The sequence below is a fragment of the Poecilia reticulata genome, chromosome 2, assembly GCF_904066995.2.
Source record: "Poecilia reticulata chromosome 2, P_reticulata-male-v2, whole genome shotgun sequence".
Classification (NCBI taxonomy): domain Eukaryota; kingdom Metazoa; phylum Chordata; class Actinopteri; order Cyprinodontiformes; family Poeciliidae; genus Poecilia; species Poecilia reticulata.
The window spans coordinates 19,989,676-20,010,669 of record NC_088831.1 but is presented as its reverse complement, the minus strand read 5'-3'; the positions used below and the strand labels follow the sequence as shown (position 1 = coordinate 20,010,669).

The 20,994-nt window shown below is 38.6% G+C and overlaps 4 protein-coding genes and 1 pseudogene across 4 annotated transcripts; all 5 read left to right on the top strand.

The window, feature by feature from the left end:
* The first annotated feature begins 1,285 nt into the window (after positions 1-1,285).
* On the top strand, positions 1,286-3,035 carry LOC103480365 (olfactory receptor 52E4-like). Its single transcript, XM_008435274.3, has one exon. The coding sequence runs from the start codon at positions 1,450-1,452 to the stop codon at positions 2,374-2,376; it is 927 nt and encodes a 308-aa protein (XP_008433496.1). The 5' UTR covers positions 1,286-1,449; the 3' UTR covers positions 2,377-3,035.
* On the top strand, positions 2,562-4,311 carry LOC103480356 (olfactory receptor 11G2-like; annotated as a pseudogene).
* A 4,621-nt stretch (positions 4,312-8,932) lies between these two features.
* LOC103477801 (olfactory receptor 5V1-like) lies at positions 8,933-9,985 on the top strand. The gene has a single exon (XM_081613628.1). The coding sequence runs from the start codon at positions 9,118-9,120 to the stop codon at positions 9,889-9,891; it is 774 nt and encodes a 257-aa protein (XP_081469754.1). The 5' UTR covers positions 8,933-9,117; the 3' UTR covers positions 9,892-9,985.
* A 726-nt stretch (positions 9,986-10,711) lies between these two features.
* LOC103480353 (olfactory receptor 4D6-like) lies at positions 10,712-12,367 on the top strand. The gene has a single exon (XM_008435251.2). It carries the CDS (start codon positions 11,083-11,085, stop codon positions 11,998-12,000), a length of 918 nt encoding a protein of 305 aa, XP_008433473.1. The 5' UTR covers positions 10,712-11,082; the 3' UTR covers positions 12,001-12,367.
* Positions 12,368-17,475: 5,108 nt separating this feature from the next.
* LOC103480344 (olfactory receptor 13C2-like) lies at positions 17,476-18,577 on the top strand. Its single transcript, XM_008435237.3, has one exon. The coding sequence runs from the start codon at positions 17,660-17,662 to the stop codon at positions 18,575-18,577; it is 918 nt and encodes a 305-aa protein (XP_008433459.1). The 5' UTR covers positions 17,476-17,659.
* The last annotated feature ends 2,417 nt before the right edge of the window (positions 18,578-20,994 follow it).

Here is a 20,994-nt window from a genome sequence, read left to right as displayed (position 1 = left end):
ACCAGAGCTCTCGGCATCACATAGTTCATAAAAAGTCGTCATTCAAATGTGTTGAAACCATGGCACTTCTGTACAATTGTTGACTGCAATTTCCTCAAAATGCCACCTACGTAGCCGTTCAGAGGCTTGTCGCTCCAGACGTCTCCTCTGATGATGAGCGCTAACATAATGCCTGAATTATGAATATATCTCATGTAGGAATCCTGAATCCTACATGAGATTCAGTGCCATGATTTTTTTAAAATGACTTATTGTGTTTTCAATCTTATTTACGTGTGATTTTAATTTCCTTTCTTATTAGATGGAAACACCGTAATTGCAGAATTGTGTTTTTTTTTCTTTCCCCAACATTAGCAGAATAGCGACAAAAATTTGTGCAGATTTGTAATGTAAACGCAGCTACTGCTGTGTTGCCTCCGACGTTGCAGCTGCTCATTTGCACATTTTGCACATGGAATAAATGTTCCTCCAGGCGACGTTAGTCTTAGGGTAAGCCAAATATTGGCTTAGGGTTTATACTTTATACTTCTGGGCTGGCACCTTGCTTGGACTTGAACAGCTAGTAGGAGAGGTGTACGTTGGGAGAGGTTATGATGTTTTACCTCTGACCAGACATTAAAAAACGGTTATACCTTTATTATACCTTTATTTACTTTATTATGGGAGTGTCACTTCACATGCACCGAATCAGCAAAGAGTTAGACATTGAAAAATGTGTTCACCTTAAAGGGTCAGTATTATGTATTTTCCGGGTACTTCTTGCCATTTTATAGCACAATCAAGTAGCCGTTTTACCTTTATCTATAAAAATGCTGTATATATCAAATATGACTTCAAAGAAATTTGACTTCAGTTTGGAGCCTTGGAATTGGATCTGTCTCTTTAAGAAGCTCCCATTCTTTCCGACACCCATTACATCGTCATGGCAACGCTTCTCCATGCCGTCCTTAGATGCCATTTACAATTATCCTTACAAACTTTCTGTATGACAGATTTTGATTCAATTGATTTACCTTACTTTCTAAATATTTGTGGAAATAATTTGAAGTATTGAAACTTAGTTTTCATCGGTTCGTCCGAAGTATTTTGTGTATTTAAGGTTATGTTGCAAACCTCATCTGACCCTGGTTATTATTTGTAGAATGGCACTTTTAGGTTTAGATACGACACATTGAAAGAAACAAAAGTTCCCAAGAGAAGAGCTTTAACATTCAACGTAAGTGTCACCGCCCTGTTAGAAAGAAACTTTGTGGGAGTTTTAATGAGTTCCACTGTGACCAAAGGAATAAAATAGAAAATGTTAACGCCCTGAGAGCAGCTGCTTTCTAGCGGTTGGGAGGGAACAATCAATACATATGTTTGAATCTCCAGGTTATTATTCTGAAGGAGGAACTGTTGCTACTGTTTGTTTGAGCTGTTTATATTATTATGTCTTTGTGAAACACATTTATGGATGGTGAAGTTAATGAAACATATATAACCCTTGAAGGACATGTAGAGTTGGACAAATTCAGATATCTTTATTTTGCAGTCATGCTAGCAGCGTATGTTTGCATCGTCGTCTGTAACCTGACCATTGTGTATCTCATATGGACGCACAGAAACCTCCATGAGCCCATGTATGTTTTCATCGCCGCTTTGCTTCTGAACTCTGTTGTTTTCAGCACTAACATTTATCCAAAACTGCTGTCAGATTTTCTATCGGAGAAACAGATTGTATCATATTCAGCTTGTTATTTGCAGTTTTTTCTCTTTTATTCTCTAAGTGGCTCAGAGTTTTTACTGCTGGCAGCAATGGCCTACGATCGCTACGTGTCTATATGTAAACCTTTACAATATGCAACAATAATGGGGAGAAACACGGTCAGTATTTACCTGAGTTTGGCCTGGCTGGTGCCTGCCAGTGTGACCGGAGTGCAGGTGGTACTGAGCTCCAGCATTAAACTGTGTACACTGCACTTGGATGGGATCTTGTGTAACAATTCAATTTACAATATGTACTGCGTAAGCTCAAAAGTCCACATCATATTTGGTGCTCTTTCTGTGGCTTTAATTGCTTTTTTCTCCCTGATTTTCATCATTTTTAGCTACACCAGAATATTTATCATATCCTATCGCAGCTCTAAAGAAGTCAGAAAGAAAGCTGCTCAGACCTGCTCACCCCATCTGCTGGTGTTGATCAGTTTCTCCTGCTTGTGTGCATTTGATGTCATTATAGTCCGACTGGGATCCAACCTTACAAAACTAGTGCGTTTAATAATGACTTTACAGGCAGTTCTGTATCATCCTCTATTAAACCCAGTCATATATGGTTTAAAAATGAAGGAAATATCTAAACAACTGAAAAGGTTGTTTTATCAAACTAAAGCTCAATAGTGATGAAGTTGATGTATTGATCTTAGAATACCATCTGACACTTATTGTTAGTATTCCTAAACTTTTTAAAAGTTAAAATTAAAATGTTAAGATGTACATGTATAGTTTAAGTGAAGTATGTGTGGATTTTACAAATGGCTGACAAAAACAACAGTTACGTACATAAGCTTAACCAGAGAAGGTCGATGACCGTCAGTCTCCTGTTGAACGTTTTTATGATTGGCCCCAGTTCCTAGTATTATGCTTTTGGTCTTTGAATTAAACACATTTTACAAATTTGTTTGACGTTTGATTCTTGCTGCAGGACATCTTTGAATACATGTTTACGTGCACAAGCTTGTAAAGGCATTGGAGGCCAGATAAAGCAACAAAACGATAAAAAGTGAAACAAACGTGGAATTAGACTTGGAACATGGCAGTTCCAAGCCTACTTTGGAACTGCCATGTTCCAAAGTACATCAATAACGTAAACTTTACACCCTATATGCACAACAATACCAGTTTAGACTTTGAGCAGCTTGGTAAAACTGTATTGTGTAACATTAAATCATGCCTGGCTGCAACTGTATCAATGGCAGCTCTTCTTCTATTCAGTGTTTGTTGCTTCTTGGCGCAGCTCCGTTCTCCTGCTACTGGTAGCTTCACTGCATCAGTTTAGCTTCTCACCGGCTGATGACGCTGCTGTGATTCACTTTGTCTGGAGTCTGATTTTAAAATATTTTATGTTTTACTGAGGGTTTTTGTACATATTTTTTGACAGTTCTGTGATCATGTCAAAGCAGCAACTTATATTAAAAAGTGTTTTATTTCCGTTTGAAAGCTGCCTGCTTCCATGGAAGGACAACAGAAAATCGCTCTTAAACATGTAATTACTAAAATCACGATACCCTCACTTTGTATCCCTCTGAAAAATTAATCCATTTAAATAAAGAAATCAAGAAATCCATCCATGGGTGATACCATGATAGAGAGTGTTCATTTTATAGCGTTAACACCGGTGCTGGAAGTGGTCCTGTATGAAACGGGTGTGATAGAACAACGGTACCACAGCACTTTTAAATTTCAATAATCAAAATACCGAAATTGTTTCCGTTGTTAAAAGGTTTATGTCAGTCTGCCTTTTCCCCATCGATATGTTTACCGAACGCTGCCTGTTAAAAAAAAATAAAAAAAGACGCGCACATTGCGCAAAACTCTGAAACAGGAGAAACGGGACATAAAACGGAGCGACGAACTAGATGTGAATTATGGCATAAAAACAGAGAATCATTTACAGGTCATAAAATATTCATCCTGCATTATTCAGTTGTTTATCTTTTATTCTCTAGCTGCTACTGAATTCGTTCTGTTAGCAGTCATGGCCTTTGACAGATACGTGTCAATATGTAAACCTCTGAGATATCCAACCATCATGAGGAAAACTACGTGACGTCTCTCCTGGTTCTGGCCTGTTTTGTACCTGCTTGTCACATTGGAGGAGAAGCGATACTGATCAGCAAAGCTCAATTATGTCATTCAGATTTGGATGGAATATTCTGTAACAATGGCATTTTTACTCTTCACTGTGTGAAATCCAGAGCACTTACAATATTTGGGATTTTTTCATTGCTAAATCTTGCAATGATTCCTGTGCTGTTCACAATATTTACATATACAAAGATTTTAATAATCTCCTATAAAAGTTCAAAAGTCTTTAGAAGAAAGGCTGCTGAGACGTGTGTGCCGCATCTGCTGGTTTTAATCAACTACTCCTATTTGTCTATTTTTGAGGTAGTCATAGCTCGAGTGGAATCCGATTTTCCAAAACCTGCTCGCTTCGTATTGGCTTTGCAGTTACTTGTGTTTCAACCTTTATTTAATCCATTTATATATGGCTTAAAAATGAAGGAAATCGCTAAACATTTAAAGATGTTGCTCTCTTTGTCTAAAATCTGAGTGGAATTGTGTTTTTATTAATGTAACAAATCTACCTCTAGTTTTATGAGGTTAAAATTTGACTTTGTTTGCTATCCATATAACAATTAATTTACAATTTAAACTACATTATTTGTAATGAGTTGACAGTTTGTGAGAAACTCAATGGCGTTTGTGTTAATGACCGTGATCATCATCAAAATATTGTACATTTACAAATATGTTTTATGATTAAAATGACCTCATTTTTACACACAAATAACCTGTGTTACAATTTGCCCTTAATTTATTGATCTGGGAAAAGTTGGACAAAAATGACTTAATGTACATTATGGAGACAGGAAATTTTTATTGTTTTTAAGTGAAACTGAAATTAGATTCATTTTCAATTTAAACTTTATAAATATTAACTGAATAATAACAGAAAATAAATTTCTAACTTGTCATCTGTGTGAAAACAACTAAGGAATATATATAGCTCAGTGTTTACCTGAACAACAGACTGGATGGTAGGCTGTAAATATAAAAATAGTTTCAGCTAACGTCTTGAGTTAAGAATTTAATCAGATTGATCACACTCTAGCGCTGTGATCAATCACATTTAATCACTATGCCTAACTTTGTAAGCTTGAAATGGAGCTTTAGCGGAAGTTCAGGCTGGAAGACTCCACCCCCTTCGTTCGCCCATCGACGTCATGCTCATCTCCGACCTCAGCGCTGGACCTCACCCGGCGTGTTCAATCAGCAATCGGGCTCTGCATAAAAGGATCCACACCCAAGCCGTCAGCTGCTTCACAGCTGCGTTCAACCCACCACCTCCCCTTCTCCACCCACATCCTTCGGCTCTAGGATAGCAACCTTTCCCGACCACCACCACCAGTGTCGGGCCCCGGGGGAGAGCATCCCTAATCGGTTATCGGGATGTTCATCGAGTTCACATCAAATCTCAGCTCAAATTAGCTGCCGGGGTCCGAGCGCCAAAGAACTGTTATTCATTCCTGTCATTAAATCTTTTATTTGTTCCCTTTTGTCCGTCTGAGTCTCTCCAGATTGAAATATAAACATGCAGTCGAGAGTCGTGGCAGCAGAGAAATCTAAGTCCTCTACTTTCTCTCAGTAGATCAACTTACTCCGCTACGCACACATAAGAAGTCGCAAACTTGTTCAGGGGACAACTGACAGAAAAGATGTTTGGTTTTCTGGCTCCTGAGTTTTAGTGTAGAGAGGGAGGACTGTCTGTTGTTTGGGAGGATTTACTGGATCACCTCATCCACACCGACACAAGACAGCTACCGTGACTTTAATACTGAAGCACAGTCCAAAGTGTTTACAGTTTGTCCATTGCAGAATAATCTGTGTAAAACTGACGAGTCGCCTTCAGCTCCAGACTGCCAAACAAACATGCCTGCACTTAGTGCTTGGAAGCTGGAGTGTGTCTTTCTCTCCTGGAGACATGGGACCCTTTAGGCCTTTGGCGTTGTACCATTTTCACATAGTGTCTTTAAGCTTCTGCCTTTACTTTGAGCCAGTTAGCAAGGTCTCTAAGGTTGTAGGGGTTGAGCTGACTTGTGTTGCAGCGACCTTGTGTTTAGAAGTGCTCTGCTGAGAGATGACGGGGTGAGAGCCCAAGTGTTGGAAACAGCTGACCATTGTTAAGAGAATAAAATCATTAACTTCTGGCTCGTTATATTCTCTTGTGCTCCCAGATTCAATGATTCCATGCGTGAAAACAAAAGCCACACAGAGATGACAGCATCACAATAATCAGCATTTATTCAAGACAGATGCACACTACCACCAGAAAAGCACATCACACAACATCAGAAAACTCAGAGCACAGACAACACATGAATTTACTTGAGAAAAGGAAACAGACAATAGATGGAAACAACAAACAGACAGCAAAGACGTCTTTGGAGAATTGCAAGTGCAAATCTGATTTGTTTCTCAGTGTGGAAAGTTTTATCTCCTTTTCTTTAATTTATTCAAATAAGGCGTATCTTTGCTCATCCAACCAGGACCTGTCTCTGACCCTTTTTAAAGTTAGAAACTTCCTGCAATTTGTTCTTAAGATCAAACACCAGTTTCTCCATTGTCTGAATAAGGTGGAAGCAGACTCTCCGAACTCCTGCTGGTTTATGGCTTTCCATTGTTGAGATCAGTGTGAAAAGCTAGAACTTCCTACTGATTGTTTCCCAGACAAACAAAGGGCAGATCAGAGATCTTGGCAAACAATCTGCTTTAACTACAGGTAAAATAAAGGTCAATAGGCCAGAATAAGTTATAAATTTTAAAACTAGCTTATTTTAAATATATTTTCTTAATACCATCTTGAATAACAGACCCGGTCTAGTGCTGTGATCAATCACATTTAATCACTATGCCTAACTTTGTGCACTTAGGCACTTAGGTTGTGCACACTCAGTCTTGAATAGAATGTGCAACCAAAGTGCACATCGAGTTGTCAACTCGATGTGGCGCAAGTTGAGATCTGAGTTGATGTGGTTGCCCTCCAGGTAGGCTGGTAGGTGCCTTTGCCATCCAGCTGTAATCATTGGTGTTCTCATTGTGTCCATTTCGATGATATGGGTCTAGCAATCTGCTTGAAGGACCGTTATTGTGGACTGTATGTTTGGGAGGATTTACTGGATCACCTCATCCACACTGTTGCGGCCTTCTATGTTCCAAAAAACAAAGGGGTTGTGAGAATCCTTGTTAAATGACATCTTAACTAAAACTCTGAGGTGTGAGACGTTTAACTGAAGTCCTACAAGGGGTGCGGGTTTTAATGTTTTTATCTTTAACCTTTTTTTTTTCCTTTTTCTTTTAAAAAAAATAAAAAATAATCTTTGTCTTTCTAACTGTTTATTCACTGTCACATGCTGTTTTTATTTTAATTATGTAAAGCACTTTGAAATGCCTTGCTGCTGAAATGTGCTATACAAATAAAATTTGATTGATTTCTTCTTCCTCTGCCTCTTTAGATTTCAACAGCAGCTTGCATGCAGTATTTCCATTATTGTTGCACTACTGCCATCTACTGGATCCTAATATCTATACCTCAAATTCTCATAATGATCCCAGTATTATTAAAAGAAACAAAAAATCTTTTTCCCCTCAATGCTATTTAACTGATCAACAACATTCTCAAATTTCAATTCCCTATTAAAACCTAATTCCGTTTTAATGGGCGCTTTCTTCTTTTATTTCCAATGATTCACTTCCTGCTAAAGAGCCCCCTGGTGGTTGAAGAAAAATCCACATATTAGCTGCACCGGGCTACAAGCTGCATGGTTCACAGCTTAGGAAAAAAGTAGTGGTTTATAGTCCGGAAAATACGTTAGTAGAAATTACAATTCACATAACATGCTAGCAGCAGACACGACAGAGAAATGTTTTCAAACTCATATGATGCAGCTTTTAAGTTGTGGGATATCAATCTGGCACTACAGGAGGTAAAAAGAGCCGCTGCACTTAAGCTCGGTGTGAACGAAACCATGGTTCGGCTTTGGAGACGGAGGGCTGCGTCCTTAATATATCCAGCATATTTATTAGGATCTACAAATAATGCCATCTTCGAGTGCCTCTGTTGTAGTAGTGACTAGCGATGTAATCATGTAATGTTTTTACCACTAGATGGCAGTAGGTACAGAGCATTTTACAAATACATTCTTCTCAGAAAATAAAATACCCTTTTTAACTCACAAAGTCCAGTTCTGTAACATATAACACAATCCCGAATGCAGTCAGGTTGAAAAAATGCATCAAGTTCCTCCTCCTGAAATGGAAAACATGTTTCTAGACAGCAGGTAGACTTTTAATCGTCGACTTTCTCTGATCTTTCTCTTGCTCACAGCACAACTCTCATAGCTTCTTTGTTTTTTTCTTCTTCCCGCGCCAGAGAACGTAGCAACCCGGTTGGCTGGAGCTAATCACATGGGTTACACATCAATGTGACCCTTCAGATAAGAGATTTATCTCACACTTGACTATTTTAGCTGCTGACAAAATAAAACTGTTTTATACAGATTTTTAACCAAATAAAATATCATAACTGAAATAAAAACATTAAAAAGTAAATTAATTTAAAAATAAAAGTGCTCAGTCAAACTCAAGCGCAAGTCATGCTAGTACCTTTAAAAACACTAAAAACAGTGAATGAGAGACAACATGGACCTGAGTCAGGTTGCTATAGCAACATTGTCCATGAAAACTAACCCTTCAATCAATAGAAACAGACATGTTGTATTGTTTTAAGTTTTATTTTACACTGCAGTTTTTCATCCACTCAGCAAGTCTTGACGTTGATGCCATCGTCATTTTTGCCTCCAAGTCGATTAATCTGAGAATGTCATACTTTTTTGGTATATTGAACAATACATTTAATTTAATTCAGTGAGTAATTTCTTGTGTTTTGTGGCTGTTTGAAGTACTTTGTGTGCTTAAATTTGCATTGCAGCCTTATCTCACCTTGGTTACCATTTGTGGATTGACTCATTTGGGTTTGCAAGCAAAACAAAAGCTCCCAAGAGAAAAGCAGCTTTAATATGTAGCCTGACCTACAGGAAATACTCAGTTAGAGCGTCGCTATCGGCAACATGTTCTTTGCGACCTGTTAAAAAGCTGGATAGGTCTTTAATTAGCTCCATTGTGAATAAAGCAATATAATAAAATTTTTTCAGCACACCAGGATCAGCTGCTTTCTAAATTTTGAGCGAGAGCAAACAATGATGTGCGTTTGAATGTCCGGGTCAGGTTCTGTGACATTAGCTGTTAGTTGTTTATTGTGCTGTTTATGATATTATTGTGTCTTTGTGAAACACATTTATGGATGGTGAAGTTAATGAAACATATATTACCCTTGAAGGACATGTAGAGTTGGACAAATTCAGATATCTTTATTTTGCAGTCATGCTAGCAGCGTATGTTTGCATCGTCGTCTGTAACCTGACCATTGTGTATCTCATATGGACGCACAGAAACCTCCATGAGCCCATGTATGTTTTCATCGCCGCTTTGCTTCTGAACTCTGTTGTTTTCAGCACTAACATTTATCCAAAACTGCTGTCAGATTTTCTATCGGAGAAACAGATTGTATCATATTCAGCTTGTTATTTGCAGTTTTTTCTCTTTTATTCTCTAAGTGGCTCAGAGTTTTTACTGCTGGCAGCAATGGCCTACGATCGCTACGTGTCTATATGTAAACCTTTACAATATGCAACAATAATGGGGAGAAACACGGTCAGTATTTACCTGAGTTTGGCCTGGCTGGTGCCTGCCAGTGTTCTTGCTGTGCAGGTGGTACTGAGCTACAATATGAAACTCTGTAAATCGAATGTTCAAGGAATTTTCTGCAACAACTCAATCTATAGCGCCCACTGTTTAAATTCAGAGGTGCACGTTGTATTTGGTGCCGTTGCACTGGTTATGATCGGATTCTTCCCTCTGCTTTTCATAGTTTTTACTTACACTAGAATATTTATCATATCCTATCGCAGCTCTAAAGAAGTCAGAAAGAAAGCTGCTCAGACCTGCTTACCCCATCTGCTGGTGTTGATCAGTTTCTCCTGCTTGTGTGCGTTTGATGTCGTCATAGCTTGACTGGGATCCAACCTTACAAAATTAGTGCATTTAATAATGACTTTACAGGCAATTCTGTATCATCCTCTAATTAATCCAATCATATATGGTTTAAAAATGAAGGAGATATCTAAACAACTGAAAAGGTTGTTTTCTCAAGCTAAAGTCCTATAGTACCGACGCTGATGAATTGATATAAATATTATTCAATACTTTGTACTGCACACAGATTATTAGCATTCCAAAATCAACTCTTTATGTTTTGCATTGTTTGTTTGTTGTTTAAGACTGTCAGATCTGAAATGTGTAAATTATGCCACAAACAATAAAGATTAAACCAGTCACAGCCGATATCATGTTTGAGGTTTTCAGGACTGAAACGAGGCCTCGTGTGGCCATGTTGTCTTCACGTGTCATTTGTTTTCCTGCTACAAAATACATTTGATTTCATATTGTACCAATGTGTTTATGTTCAATCATAACTTTAAAGTGTTACCTGGAATCAGACTTGGAACAAACTGAGTTTAAAGGCAAAGTTTATTCTTTTCAGAAATACTCTCTATGATATACTGAGTACAGTGAGGTATTTGCTTGAATGATCCAAGTCAGATGGAAAACCACGCAAATAAAATATGATCTAGGTTAATTACGGGAAATGCTTTTCCTAGCTATCAATAAAAATGGAAATTGTGCGTTCGGTCTCGGTTATCAATAAATGCCCGCCTGCTAGAAACACTCAACAACTGAGAACGAGATAAAAGAATGATGAATCTAATAAACTTTTGTCTTGAAAATACATTTAAACACTTTATTTCAATATACATGCTTTGTGGTGCTTAGGCTGAAACAAAATGCAGACAAACTTTAGATATGACATCATTTAGCATAATAATTAACCGTACACGGGTGTTGACGGAAGTTAAAGGCCTTTTGACTTTGAGTTTCAAATAAATCACTTATTGTGAATTTATGAATTGCTTTCCCGGTGCTATTATTGCATAATGCTGCAGTGCATGTCAGATGAATCACAGGCCTCCAGAGGTGAGATCTTTGGAGGGAAATGCCGTCCGATAAAAACACAACTTCCCCTTGGCGCAAACAGTTCGCTTTGGAAACTGCAGAGTCAGATACATCCTGCCGATAAATAAATGCAAGATGCCTGGAGTGTTTTTGTGAGAACATTCATGGATGATTATTTGAACGAACACATTTATGGATGAGTTAAATGACACCCACATAACTCTTCGTGGATACGTCGAAATGGAGAAATACAGATATCTGTATTTCACGGTTATGTTTTTAGTTTACGTCTCGATAGTTTGCAGCAACGCCACCATCGTGTACTTGATCTGGACTCACAAAAACCTCCATGAGCCGATGTACATCTTCATTGGTGCTTTATTGTTTAACTGCGTTATTTACAGCTCCACGTTTTACCCAAAGCTTTTGACCGACTTCCTCTCTGATAAGCAGGTCATACTGTACTCTGGTTGTGTCTTTCAGTTTTTTATGTTTTATTCTGTAGGTGGATCAGAGTTCTTACTGTTAGCAGTCATGGCTTTTGATAGATACGTGTCAATATGTAAACCTCTGAGATATCCAACCATCATGAGGAAAACTACAGTGAAATGTCTCCTGGTTTTTGCTTGGCTTTTCCCTCCGTGTCAGCTTGCAGTTCAAGCAGTGCTGTGTGCTAAAACGAAGATATGCAACCTTAATTTGGAGGGAATATTTTGCAACGCCATTTACACAGTTCACTGTGTTAGATCAAGAACGGCTACGATAGTTGGGCTTGCTGTTTTATTAGACGTTGCAGTGCTCCCGATGCTTTTCACCGTTTTTACATATGCAAAGATTTTTGTAATGGCTTATCAAAGTAATAAAACATTTCAGAGAAAGGCGGCTGAGACCTGCGTTCCTCACTTGTTGGTTCTGATCAGCTTTTCGTATCTGTGTGTGTATGATGTAATCATAGCTCGAGTCGAGTCTGATCTTCCAAAAGCTGCACGCTTCGTGATGACTCTGCAGTTGTTTCTGTATCATCCGCTGCTTAATCCCATAATATACGGGCTCAAAATGAAGGAAATTTCTAAGCATCTGAAGAGGTTATTTTGTTCTAACAAATTATAATTGTGTCTTTGCTTTCATTTGTTAAAAACACACTGTTCTCTGTGAGACCAAAACGTTTGAGCCATATTTACTCGGCTATTCCCTCCAAATTATTCTGTGCGACATGGAAAAACGTTTTACAGATATCTGAAGATACACAGAGTTGTTTATGTTTGCTGCTGCGTTTACAATATGACTCGTTTCTAAAAGTGACACGTTTAGTCACTTATTTCTTCGTTCTCATGCTCTGGAAACTCATTATTATTCGGACAATTACAGGAATATGTTTCTAAAGCTCTTCTTTCAAACCAGTCCACAAACGTCATGATGACAGGGTAATACTGAGGATTCATGCGCTACAGGTTCTTCTGTAATTAAACAAGAACGTGTGCATATAAATACTGAAGTTCCCAAACAGAAACAGAAGGAAATTTGATTATATTTGCATTCTGTTCTGAAGATATTGTAAATAAAAAAATCACATTTGTGTCTGACTTTTAGCTCCATGTCTATTTAATGTTGCTATTTGTTATGTGAGAAGATCTGAAAATTTATGACATGAATCTCAAACCAGGTGAGTCAGTTATTAAAATGAAGGCCTGAAGTTGTTTATGATTTGCAACAATGTAATGTTCAGGTTTGTGGAGCTGCCAAAATAAAATATGTACATGAAGTGGTCAGGGAAAGTTCATTAGATGTTCATGTATTTGGCAGAAAATAACCTTAGGTTTAAAAAGTACATGAAACAGGAACAATGGGAGGAAATTCCTCATCATGTTTGACATAACCATCTGTAATAATTATGTACAAAGTGAGAGTGAGATAAAGTGTAATTCGGTCAAAAGCAGAAGCAGTCCACCTACAACTGCCTTCATCAATGCACACAAGCAAAAAGATGAATTGGAATTGAATTTTAAATTAATCTTGAATTTTGCCATTAAACCCAATTTCTGTAAATCAATAAATAAATAAACAATACTGAAATAATTCAATAACCACATAGACCATTTACAGTTGGTCCAAAATTTATTTATGCCATCATATTCAGATTTAGAATCACTTTTATGTTTTGCCACCATCAGTTTTCTGACTAGTTAATATTGATGTTACAGAACGGTCCGGTCAAAGCATCACGGCTAATGGAGAAAAGTGGAGGGGTAAAGATTAGGGTGTTGCCATCAAGGACTTCCAACCTGAAGGAGTTGGTGCTCAGGTTTACTCATCATCTTACTTGCCCTGAGCATTAAGTGGTTGTTTTTCATTTGCATTCCATCCAGAGCAGACAGAGATTTTATTTCTTATACTAAAAACCAGTTTGAGTTTAGTTTTTTTTATTAAATAACTTCCCACTCCAGGTTCATCTGTTCGGCTAACAATGCAGCGCTACAAAGAAGATGACATGGAGGACCATGGATGGACACAGGTTATGCGCAGGCTGCGGGTCAGACCATCCAACCGCCGCCAACACGACTTTAGTAGGAGGAGGAGGACTTCATGAGCCCCCCGACGACATTGGAGCTACGCTACTACGTTCCACACTTGTTGGTCCTGATCAGTTTCTTCTATTTGGGTGCTATGATGTAATCATAGTTCGACTGAACTCTGATTTTCCAAAAGCTGCACGCTTCGTGATGACGCTGCAGTTGTTTCTGTATCATCCGCTGCTTTATCCCATAATATACGGACTCAAAATGAAGGAAATGTCTTAAGGATCTGAAGAGATTGTTTTGTTCTACCAAAGTTTAATGGGACCTGTGCTTTAATTTATTATTTTCAGATGCTCGTCTTTGAAACAGAATGCTTGTTATGTATACTGCTCTTTTGTATAAAAATGTGGAAATACTGGTTTTGATGTCTATCAGTGGTTATTACAGAAGTTGACAGTTCTCTTCCCACTTCAGTCACAGAAAGCTAACTACCAATTCGCTTATCGGTATAAAGAAGCGAGTGCCTTTGCGTAAGTAGCGTAAAGTGCTTTCAATGACTACAAAACGTCCAATATAAAATTATGTCTTTTAATCATTTTAAAGTTATTATTTATCAATACTAATGAATGTAATAAAATAGTGGGAGAGGTGATTCTTAGTGCTACAACCTTTCTTTTTGTATAAATTATGTCAGGAATCTGGAGTGTTTGTGTGTGGTAGTTTTTCCCTTCTGGAGCTACATGTGTCCACCAGAGGGCGTAGTTGAGTCCTTTTTTCTAAAGGTGGCACATTTGATTATTGCTGCATGTTCTTATGCTGTGATCATTTATGATTATACTGACAAGGCAAACTGTATCTAAAAACTCATCTTGAAGGCTTCTTCTGAAACTTAGGTTGGTAATATTGAGCTTATAAGTTCTAATCAGAAAATCACACTAATAAGGCAGTAGAAGTCAAAAACGGGGCCATCAGGGTCACATGAACCTGAGTTTCCTGTGTGTGTCACTTACACGGACAATCCTACCAGGACGAGTCAAGTCTACACTGTAGATGTTAAGGAAGTCCAATATGATCCCATCTCCTGTTCACTGTGTTTTTAGGTTGTTGCACATTATTGTCTTCAAAGGTTTGCCCTTTATCCTTGAGATGTAGATAAACTGCTGAGTCTGGACCTGATGAGTTAAACGACCTCTTGTGTTGCTGTGGTTTAGTTTTACATTTCTAAAGCGATAGTTTGGTTTATGTGTTTCTGTCTGGTCCAGAAGCACATTGATGCAGCTCTGAGAAGGAGTTACATCCTCAAAGGTGGGGGTTGGTTCCCCCAGGTGTTTGAGCAGCTGAATGGTTGCCATGGGAGATTAAAGGATTTCTCAAACATACATGAAAGAATCAAAACAACACTCCAGGTATCGATGTGTGACTGGAGTTGGAATTGAATCCACAAGTTTTAGATCGCAAAACGACCCTCACCTCCGATTCACTTAAAGGGGTGATGTCATGTGTTTTCTAGGTACACGGTGCCATTTTGTAGCAGAACCACATGTTAACTTAAGCAATACTATGTATATTAAATATGACTTTAAAAAAAGTTGACCTCATAATTTAACACCTGGACGTTGGGTCTCTGTTTCTTTAAGAATCTCCTGCTCTTTTTGAAACTCCCCTGTCAGGAAGTCATCACAACATGGCTCCCCTATTAACCCTTTAACAAAGTTTTTAGCTCCATCACAAAGCAGCAGACATCTCTCTATAATCGTTCAATCCTTTGGCTGTGTACACTTTGTCCTGATATTAAATGTCAACTCTCTGTACGATAAAAATGGAAATAAAAACAAGTTTTACATTTCTAAAGTGATAGTTTGGTTTATGTGCTTCTGTCTGGTCCGAAGCACATTGATGCAGCTCTGAGAAGGAGTTACATCCTCAAAGGTGGGGTTGGTTCCCCAGGTGTTTGAGCAACTGAATGGTTGCCATGGAGATTAAAGGATTTCTCAAACAAACATGAAAGGATCAAAAAACACTCCAGGTATCGATGTGTGACTGGAGTTGGAATTGAATCCACAAGTTTTAGATCGCAAACGACCCTCACCTCCGATTCACTTAAAGGGGTGATGTCATGTTTCTAGGTACACGGTGCCATTTTGTAGCAGAACCGCATAACTATGTTAACTTAACAATACTATGTATATTAAATATGACTTAAAAAAAGTTAACCTCATAAAACACCTGGACGTTGGGTCTCTGTTTCTTAAGAATCTCCTGCTCTTTTTGAAACTTGTCAGGAAGTCATCACAACATGGCTCCCTATTAACCCTTTACCAAAGTTTTTAGCTCATCACCAGCAGACATCTCTTAAATCCTTTGGTGTGTACACTTGTCCTGATATAATGTCAAAACTCTCTTTAAATTACGTGACTGCGATGTATAATTTTCACCAGCTTCTGTAGCCAAGGATCAGGCCACCAAGGTCCCGTCTTTGGAAATCGTACATTCCACCCAACGTTTTTGGCCTCTTTGACAGGTGGTGAGCCCATCAGGTGGGACCCACGTCTCCTCTTCAGGCTCCATGACTGAAAGCCATGCACTCGCCAGCATGCCCCTCCTCCAGGCCTGGTACTAGAGTGTGGCCCCTAGCGAGGGAACACTGTCCGTTGGTTTTAGTCATTATTAGGTTACTTGGGTGACCCTACAAGGGTCATGATGCCCCTGAAAAGCCCAATTGCATTTCCATCAACCATAAAATTGCGCAATGCTCAATGGAAAACTAAGAAAACCAACAAACCTCAGACCCAGGTTTTTGTCGCTATTACAACCCGGCTTGCTGAGCTGCAACAAAAATCAGGGAGACACGGACTCCATAATGATTATGCTCTTTATTGAGCACAAAACAGAAAAAGAAAAACAAAGACGCATAAATAGGCAGCCGCTGAGGCAACGGCCCTCACCAGTAGTAGATGGCCCACACAGGGGGATCCTGTAGCAGAAAACGTCAAACAAAGTCAGAGTGGGAAACAATACGGACAAGAGCCCATCTAACAAATGGAGCTGGGTGGATAAGGCAGCTCACCGCTCCACCAGCCTTCCTCAGAAAGAGAAACCCGGCTCTTATATAGCCAGGAAACCCGGAAGCCCAAACGGATCCTAAAGTACATTACTTCCGGCCTGCCTTGAAAAACAAACAATATAAAGAGACAAATTCCTCCATGCAAAGTGGAGGGGGCATCACAGTCGCCATGCCAAAAACAGATCCAGTATTGGGCATGCGCAGAAGCAAACTATAGGCTCCGCCCACTGGAGGAAACCTCCAGCTCCAGGACTCAATTATGCCCTCTGGTGGACACATGTAGCTCCAGCAGGGAAAAACTACCACACACACCCCAGATTCCTGACATAATTTATACAAAAAGAAAGGTTGTAGCACTAAGAATCACCTCTCCCACTATTTTATTACAATTATTAGTATTGATGAATAATAACTTTAAAATGATTAAAAGACATAATTTTGGACGCTTTGTAGTCATACCACCCATTGGAAGCACTTTACGCTACTTATGCAAAGGCACTCGCTTCATTATTCTGATAAGCAAATTGGTAGTTGGCTTTCTGTGACTGAAGTGGGAAAGGAACTGTCAACTTCTGGACTGCAAGAAGATCGCAAGCCAGCTCTGTTTCCCACAGGACTTCCATAAATATTTTCTTGTTCAATTCATAAAGTGACCTTTAGTTTTATAAAAAGGTGAAAGGCGATTGTGAATAAAATGTATGATTATTACTACTTGCTGTCTTCTCTGAATACCTTGAACTCCTTGACAATTTTTAACTTTTCATTTTGGTGGCACTACATGTGCCATTTTGCTATTAAAGAGATTGATGCTAGCTATAGCCTCATCTTAATTCCAGATAGTTTACTGACCAGCTACATCATTTTTTTATATAAAATTACAAAAGACCATCTAATTTAGAACTTGCATTAAAAAAATGTGCTGTGTCATTTTAACTCATGATGTTAACACTTTTTTAGTCAACATAAATCATTACTTCACACGTGGCTGATGTTGAGTTTGAAACATTATGACATACGCCCTTCAGAGCTGCAAGTCCCCAACGTTGAGATCCAGCGAGAGATAAAACCAACCCACGACAAACTCTTCAGTTTTAATCCGGCGAATGACGAGAACACAACATTATTTCTCCTCTGGACTGAATCTTTTCACCTTGAACACTCCAGAGTATTTTGAAAGACAAACACATTTATGGATGAGCTGAATGTTAGCCACGTAACTCTGACCGGATACGTAGAGATGAGTAAATACCGATACCTTTATTTTTCTGTTTTGTTTACAGTGTATGTTTTGATCATCTGCAGTAATGCTACCATTGTTTATCTCATCTGGACTCACAAAAACCTCCATGAGCCGATGTACATCTTCATCTGTGCTTTGCTGTTTAACTGTCTCCTCTACAGCACCACCGTTTACCCAAAGCTTTTGATCGACTTCTTGTCTGAGACGCCGATCGTCTCCATGTCAAGTTGTCTTCTGCAGTTTTTCATGTTTTATTCCATCGGCGGCACAGAGTTCTGGCTGATAGCGTCTATGGCTTTTGATAGATACGTGTCGATATGTAAACCTCTGCGATATCCAACCATCATGAGGAAAAGTGCCGTTAAAGTTCTCCTCATTCTGGCTTGGTTTGTGCCCGCCTGTCACATTGCACCAGAAGCAATCCTGAGTGCTAAAACTCCGATATGTAGCTCAGATTTGAATGGAATATTTTGTAATAATGCCATGTTCACACTTCACTGTACAAAACCAAGGTCGCTTACTGTTTTAGGAGTTGTTGCTTTATTAGATCTGGTCATACTCCCCATGCTTTTTACAGTTTTTACGTACACAAAGATTTTTATAATGTCTTATCAAAGTGGAAAGTCATTTAGGAGGAAGGCTGCAGAGACCTGCGTGCCTCATCTGATCGTTTTAATCAGCTTCTCCTACTTGGCTGCATATGATGTGGCCATAGCGCGAATGGAGACTGATTTCCCCAAAACCGCACGCCTAATAATGACAATGCAAATATTTCTGTATCACCCATTATTTAATCCGTTTATCTATGGTTTAAAAATGAAAGAAATATCTAAACATTTAAAACTGTTGTGTTTAACAAGAGTATAACTGCAAAGTGAAAGTTTGATTTGCTGGTTTAAGATTAATAAAGTTGTCTAATCTAATTTTATAAGAATTCACAGGAAAAAATTATTTAATTTTGAAATTCTTTACTGTCTCTGGTGATGATATATTTTATGTTGGAATTAGAGCAATTGTTTATTAGAGAACAAGGTTATATAACACTCTTTGTAAGTATTTATCAGTTTAGTCTTTTTAAGTTGAGTAATTTTCAGAATGGAAATAAAAGTGAGTAGGAAAAGTTTTTTAATAATTATGAAGAATTTAATTGTAAATAAGTTTGTAGGTTTATAACCGGTACATTTGTTTGAATGTTGGTTCATATATTTGTATTGTACAGTTTGTACAGAATGAGATGAACAGAAAACGTTAACAAACATTAACGTGCAGAATTAATCAGTGAGTCCATAATGTTGACATGGCAACCTAACAAAATCAGTGTTCTCCGGTTTGTTAGCTTTTTTTTTGTTTTTTTTTCCCAATTAAATATGCTAAAACCTGACATAGAAAATACATGTTCACTATCTGTCACTTTAACAGAGCGTCTTATGATGTCAGTACTGTACTACCCTCAGTTGGCGCCGGGCTGCCTGAGAAGAGGCAGGAAATTTTCTTTGCTTTTGGTTAAGCTTGTGTTTTTGAAATATTTAAAATAATTCTAAGTACATGCAGCTGTGAATTTCTATCTGTTTTAATACATACAGAGGAGTATTCTTTACAAGTTGAGAACATTTTTATTAAATGTTAGAGCAGATATTATTAGTCACATATATCATCACCTTCTTAAAATAATTGCCTAAGTCATTTTTTGCAATTTTTCAGGAAACACAAAAAACTGAACCATTTGTTGAATAAATGATATTTACGAACAATTTTAATCAAAAAAGTTGTAACAACAGATGTCTTGACATACAAACAGCAAGGTCAGTCAAACATGGAACATGACAGAATTAAGTGACTTAGGCAAATTTTTGAACATGCCTTTGTGACCTAGGAGGCATGTGCATTTTTTCCACTTCTCCTTCCAGCTCTTCTTTGCTGGGTTCTTGTCTGATGCCTATTAGTGTGGCAAATTGTCAAAGAAGTGATGACACTCGACAGGCATGATGGGTTTCATTGACTGGAGGTCCTGGAACTTTCTCTCTTTGATTGGCAGAGCACATGGAAACAAACTTATCCATGCCATTGGCCCATTTGGCACCTGCACTCTTTGTGGCAGTTCTTCCCACACAGAGTCTTCTGAAAAGGACAGCTTGAAATGGACCTTGCCTTGAAATGAACCCTTCTTTGCTAAACTGAAGACCCCGCAAGTCATGCACAGTCGGGTCTCCAACTTTTTTGCCTGGTCTGATGCTGAAGAAGTAAGATCCATTCAGCTTCAGGAACTCATCGTGCTTGAGCACTTTCACATAGTAAGGTGATGGCCTGATTCTTGCAGTCTGGAGTACAACGACATAGTCTCTTGGGGTGAAGATATCTGCAACTATTTTTTGTTCAATAGTACTATGCGTACTGTCACACTCCATTTGTGTATGACCTGCAAGAAGGTATTTCTGGGTTATTAGCGCCCCATATTTCCTTGCAAGCTCAGAGTATGCATTTGCTACACATGTATTGCGATTCTGATAACCGCAACCGTCGCTCCACACTATGATCTCCTTGAGGTCTGGATGGCCTTTGATCACACCTTCAAAACGATGATACTGAAGATGTGCAAATACCTCGCTACAGAGGTCACCTTCTGATTCGTCCCAAACATAGCAGTAGCCTTCCTTTGATCTCAAGTTGAAAAGGGTAAAGTTGTGGACCTGCAGTTTTGTTTTGTAATACAGGCTGCTGGCTTGGGTTTTTGGACACAGTAGCACAGCTTGCAAGTCCATTGTCCAAACGGACTTCTCTTCATCAGCAGAATCCTTGTCCCTAGATTTCTCTTACCTCGCTTCATCCTTCTTGGTGACATGTGCGTCATATGCAGCCTTACTGATATTTCCATGTTTGAATGAAACACAAACATCACACTGATCTTTTCTTGGAATAAATACGGAGTAGATCTCCTCATGGAACACAGCTGTGAAATATTGGATTCCAACAGCTCTCACTCCAGCAGTTGCAGCTGCCTGTCCATATTCACGGTGTAGTTGGGAGATGGTTGTGCCTTGGTAAAGGAACTTCTTGTCTTTGTAGGTAGCTGTGCTTCTGCAGTAGTGTGAGTCAACACTGGGCAGGTCCCTCAACCAGTTCTTGAGGAAATCTTTGACATCAGTTTCAACCTTTGTATGCCTGCCACTTTTGGGTCCAGATTTTGATGGCACTTCTGCTTGTTTTTCAGGGTTGATGGGGTCATCCAGCCATTTTGTAATGGTTCTTTCAGGGAGACCAATTGTAAAAAAAAAAAAAAAGTGCCT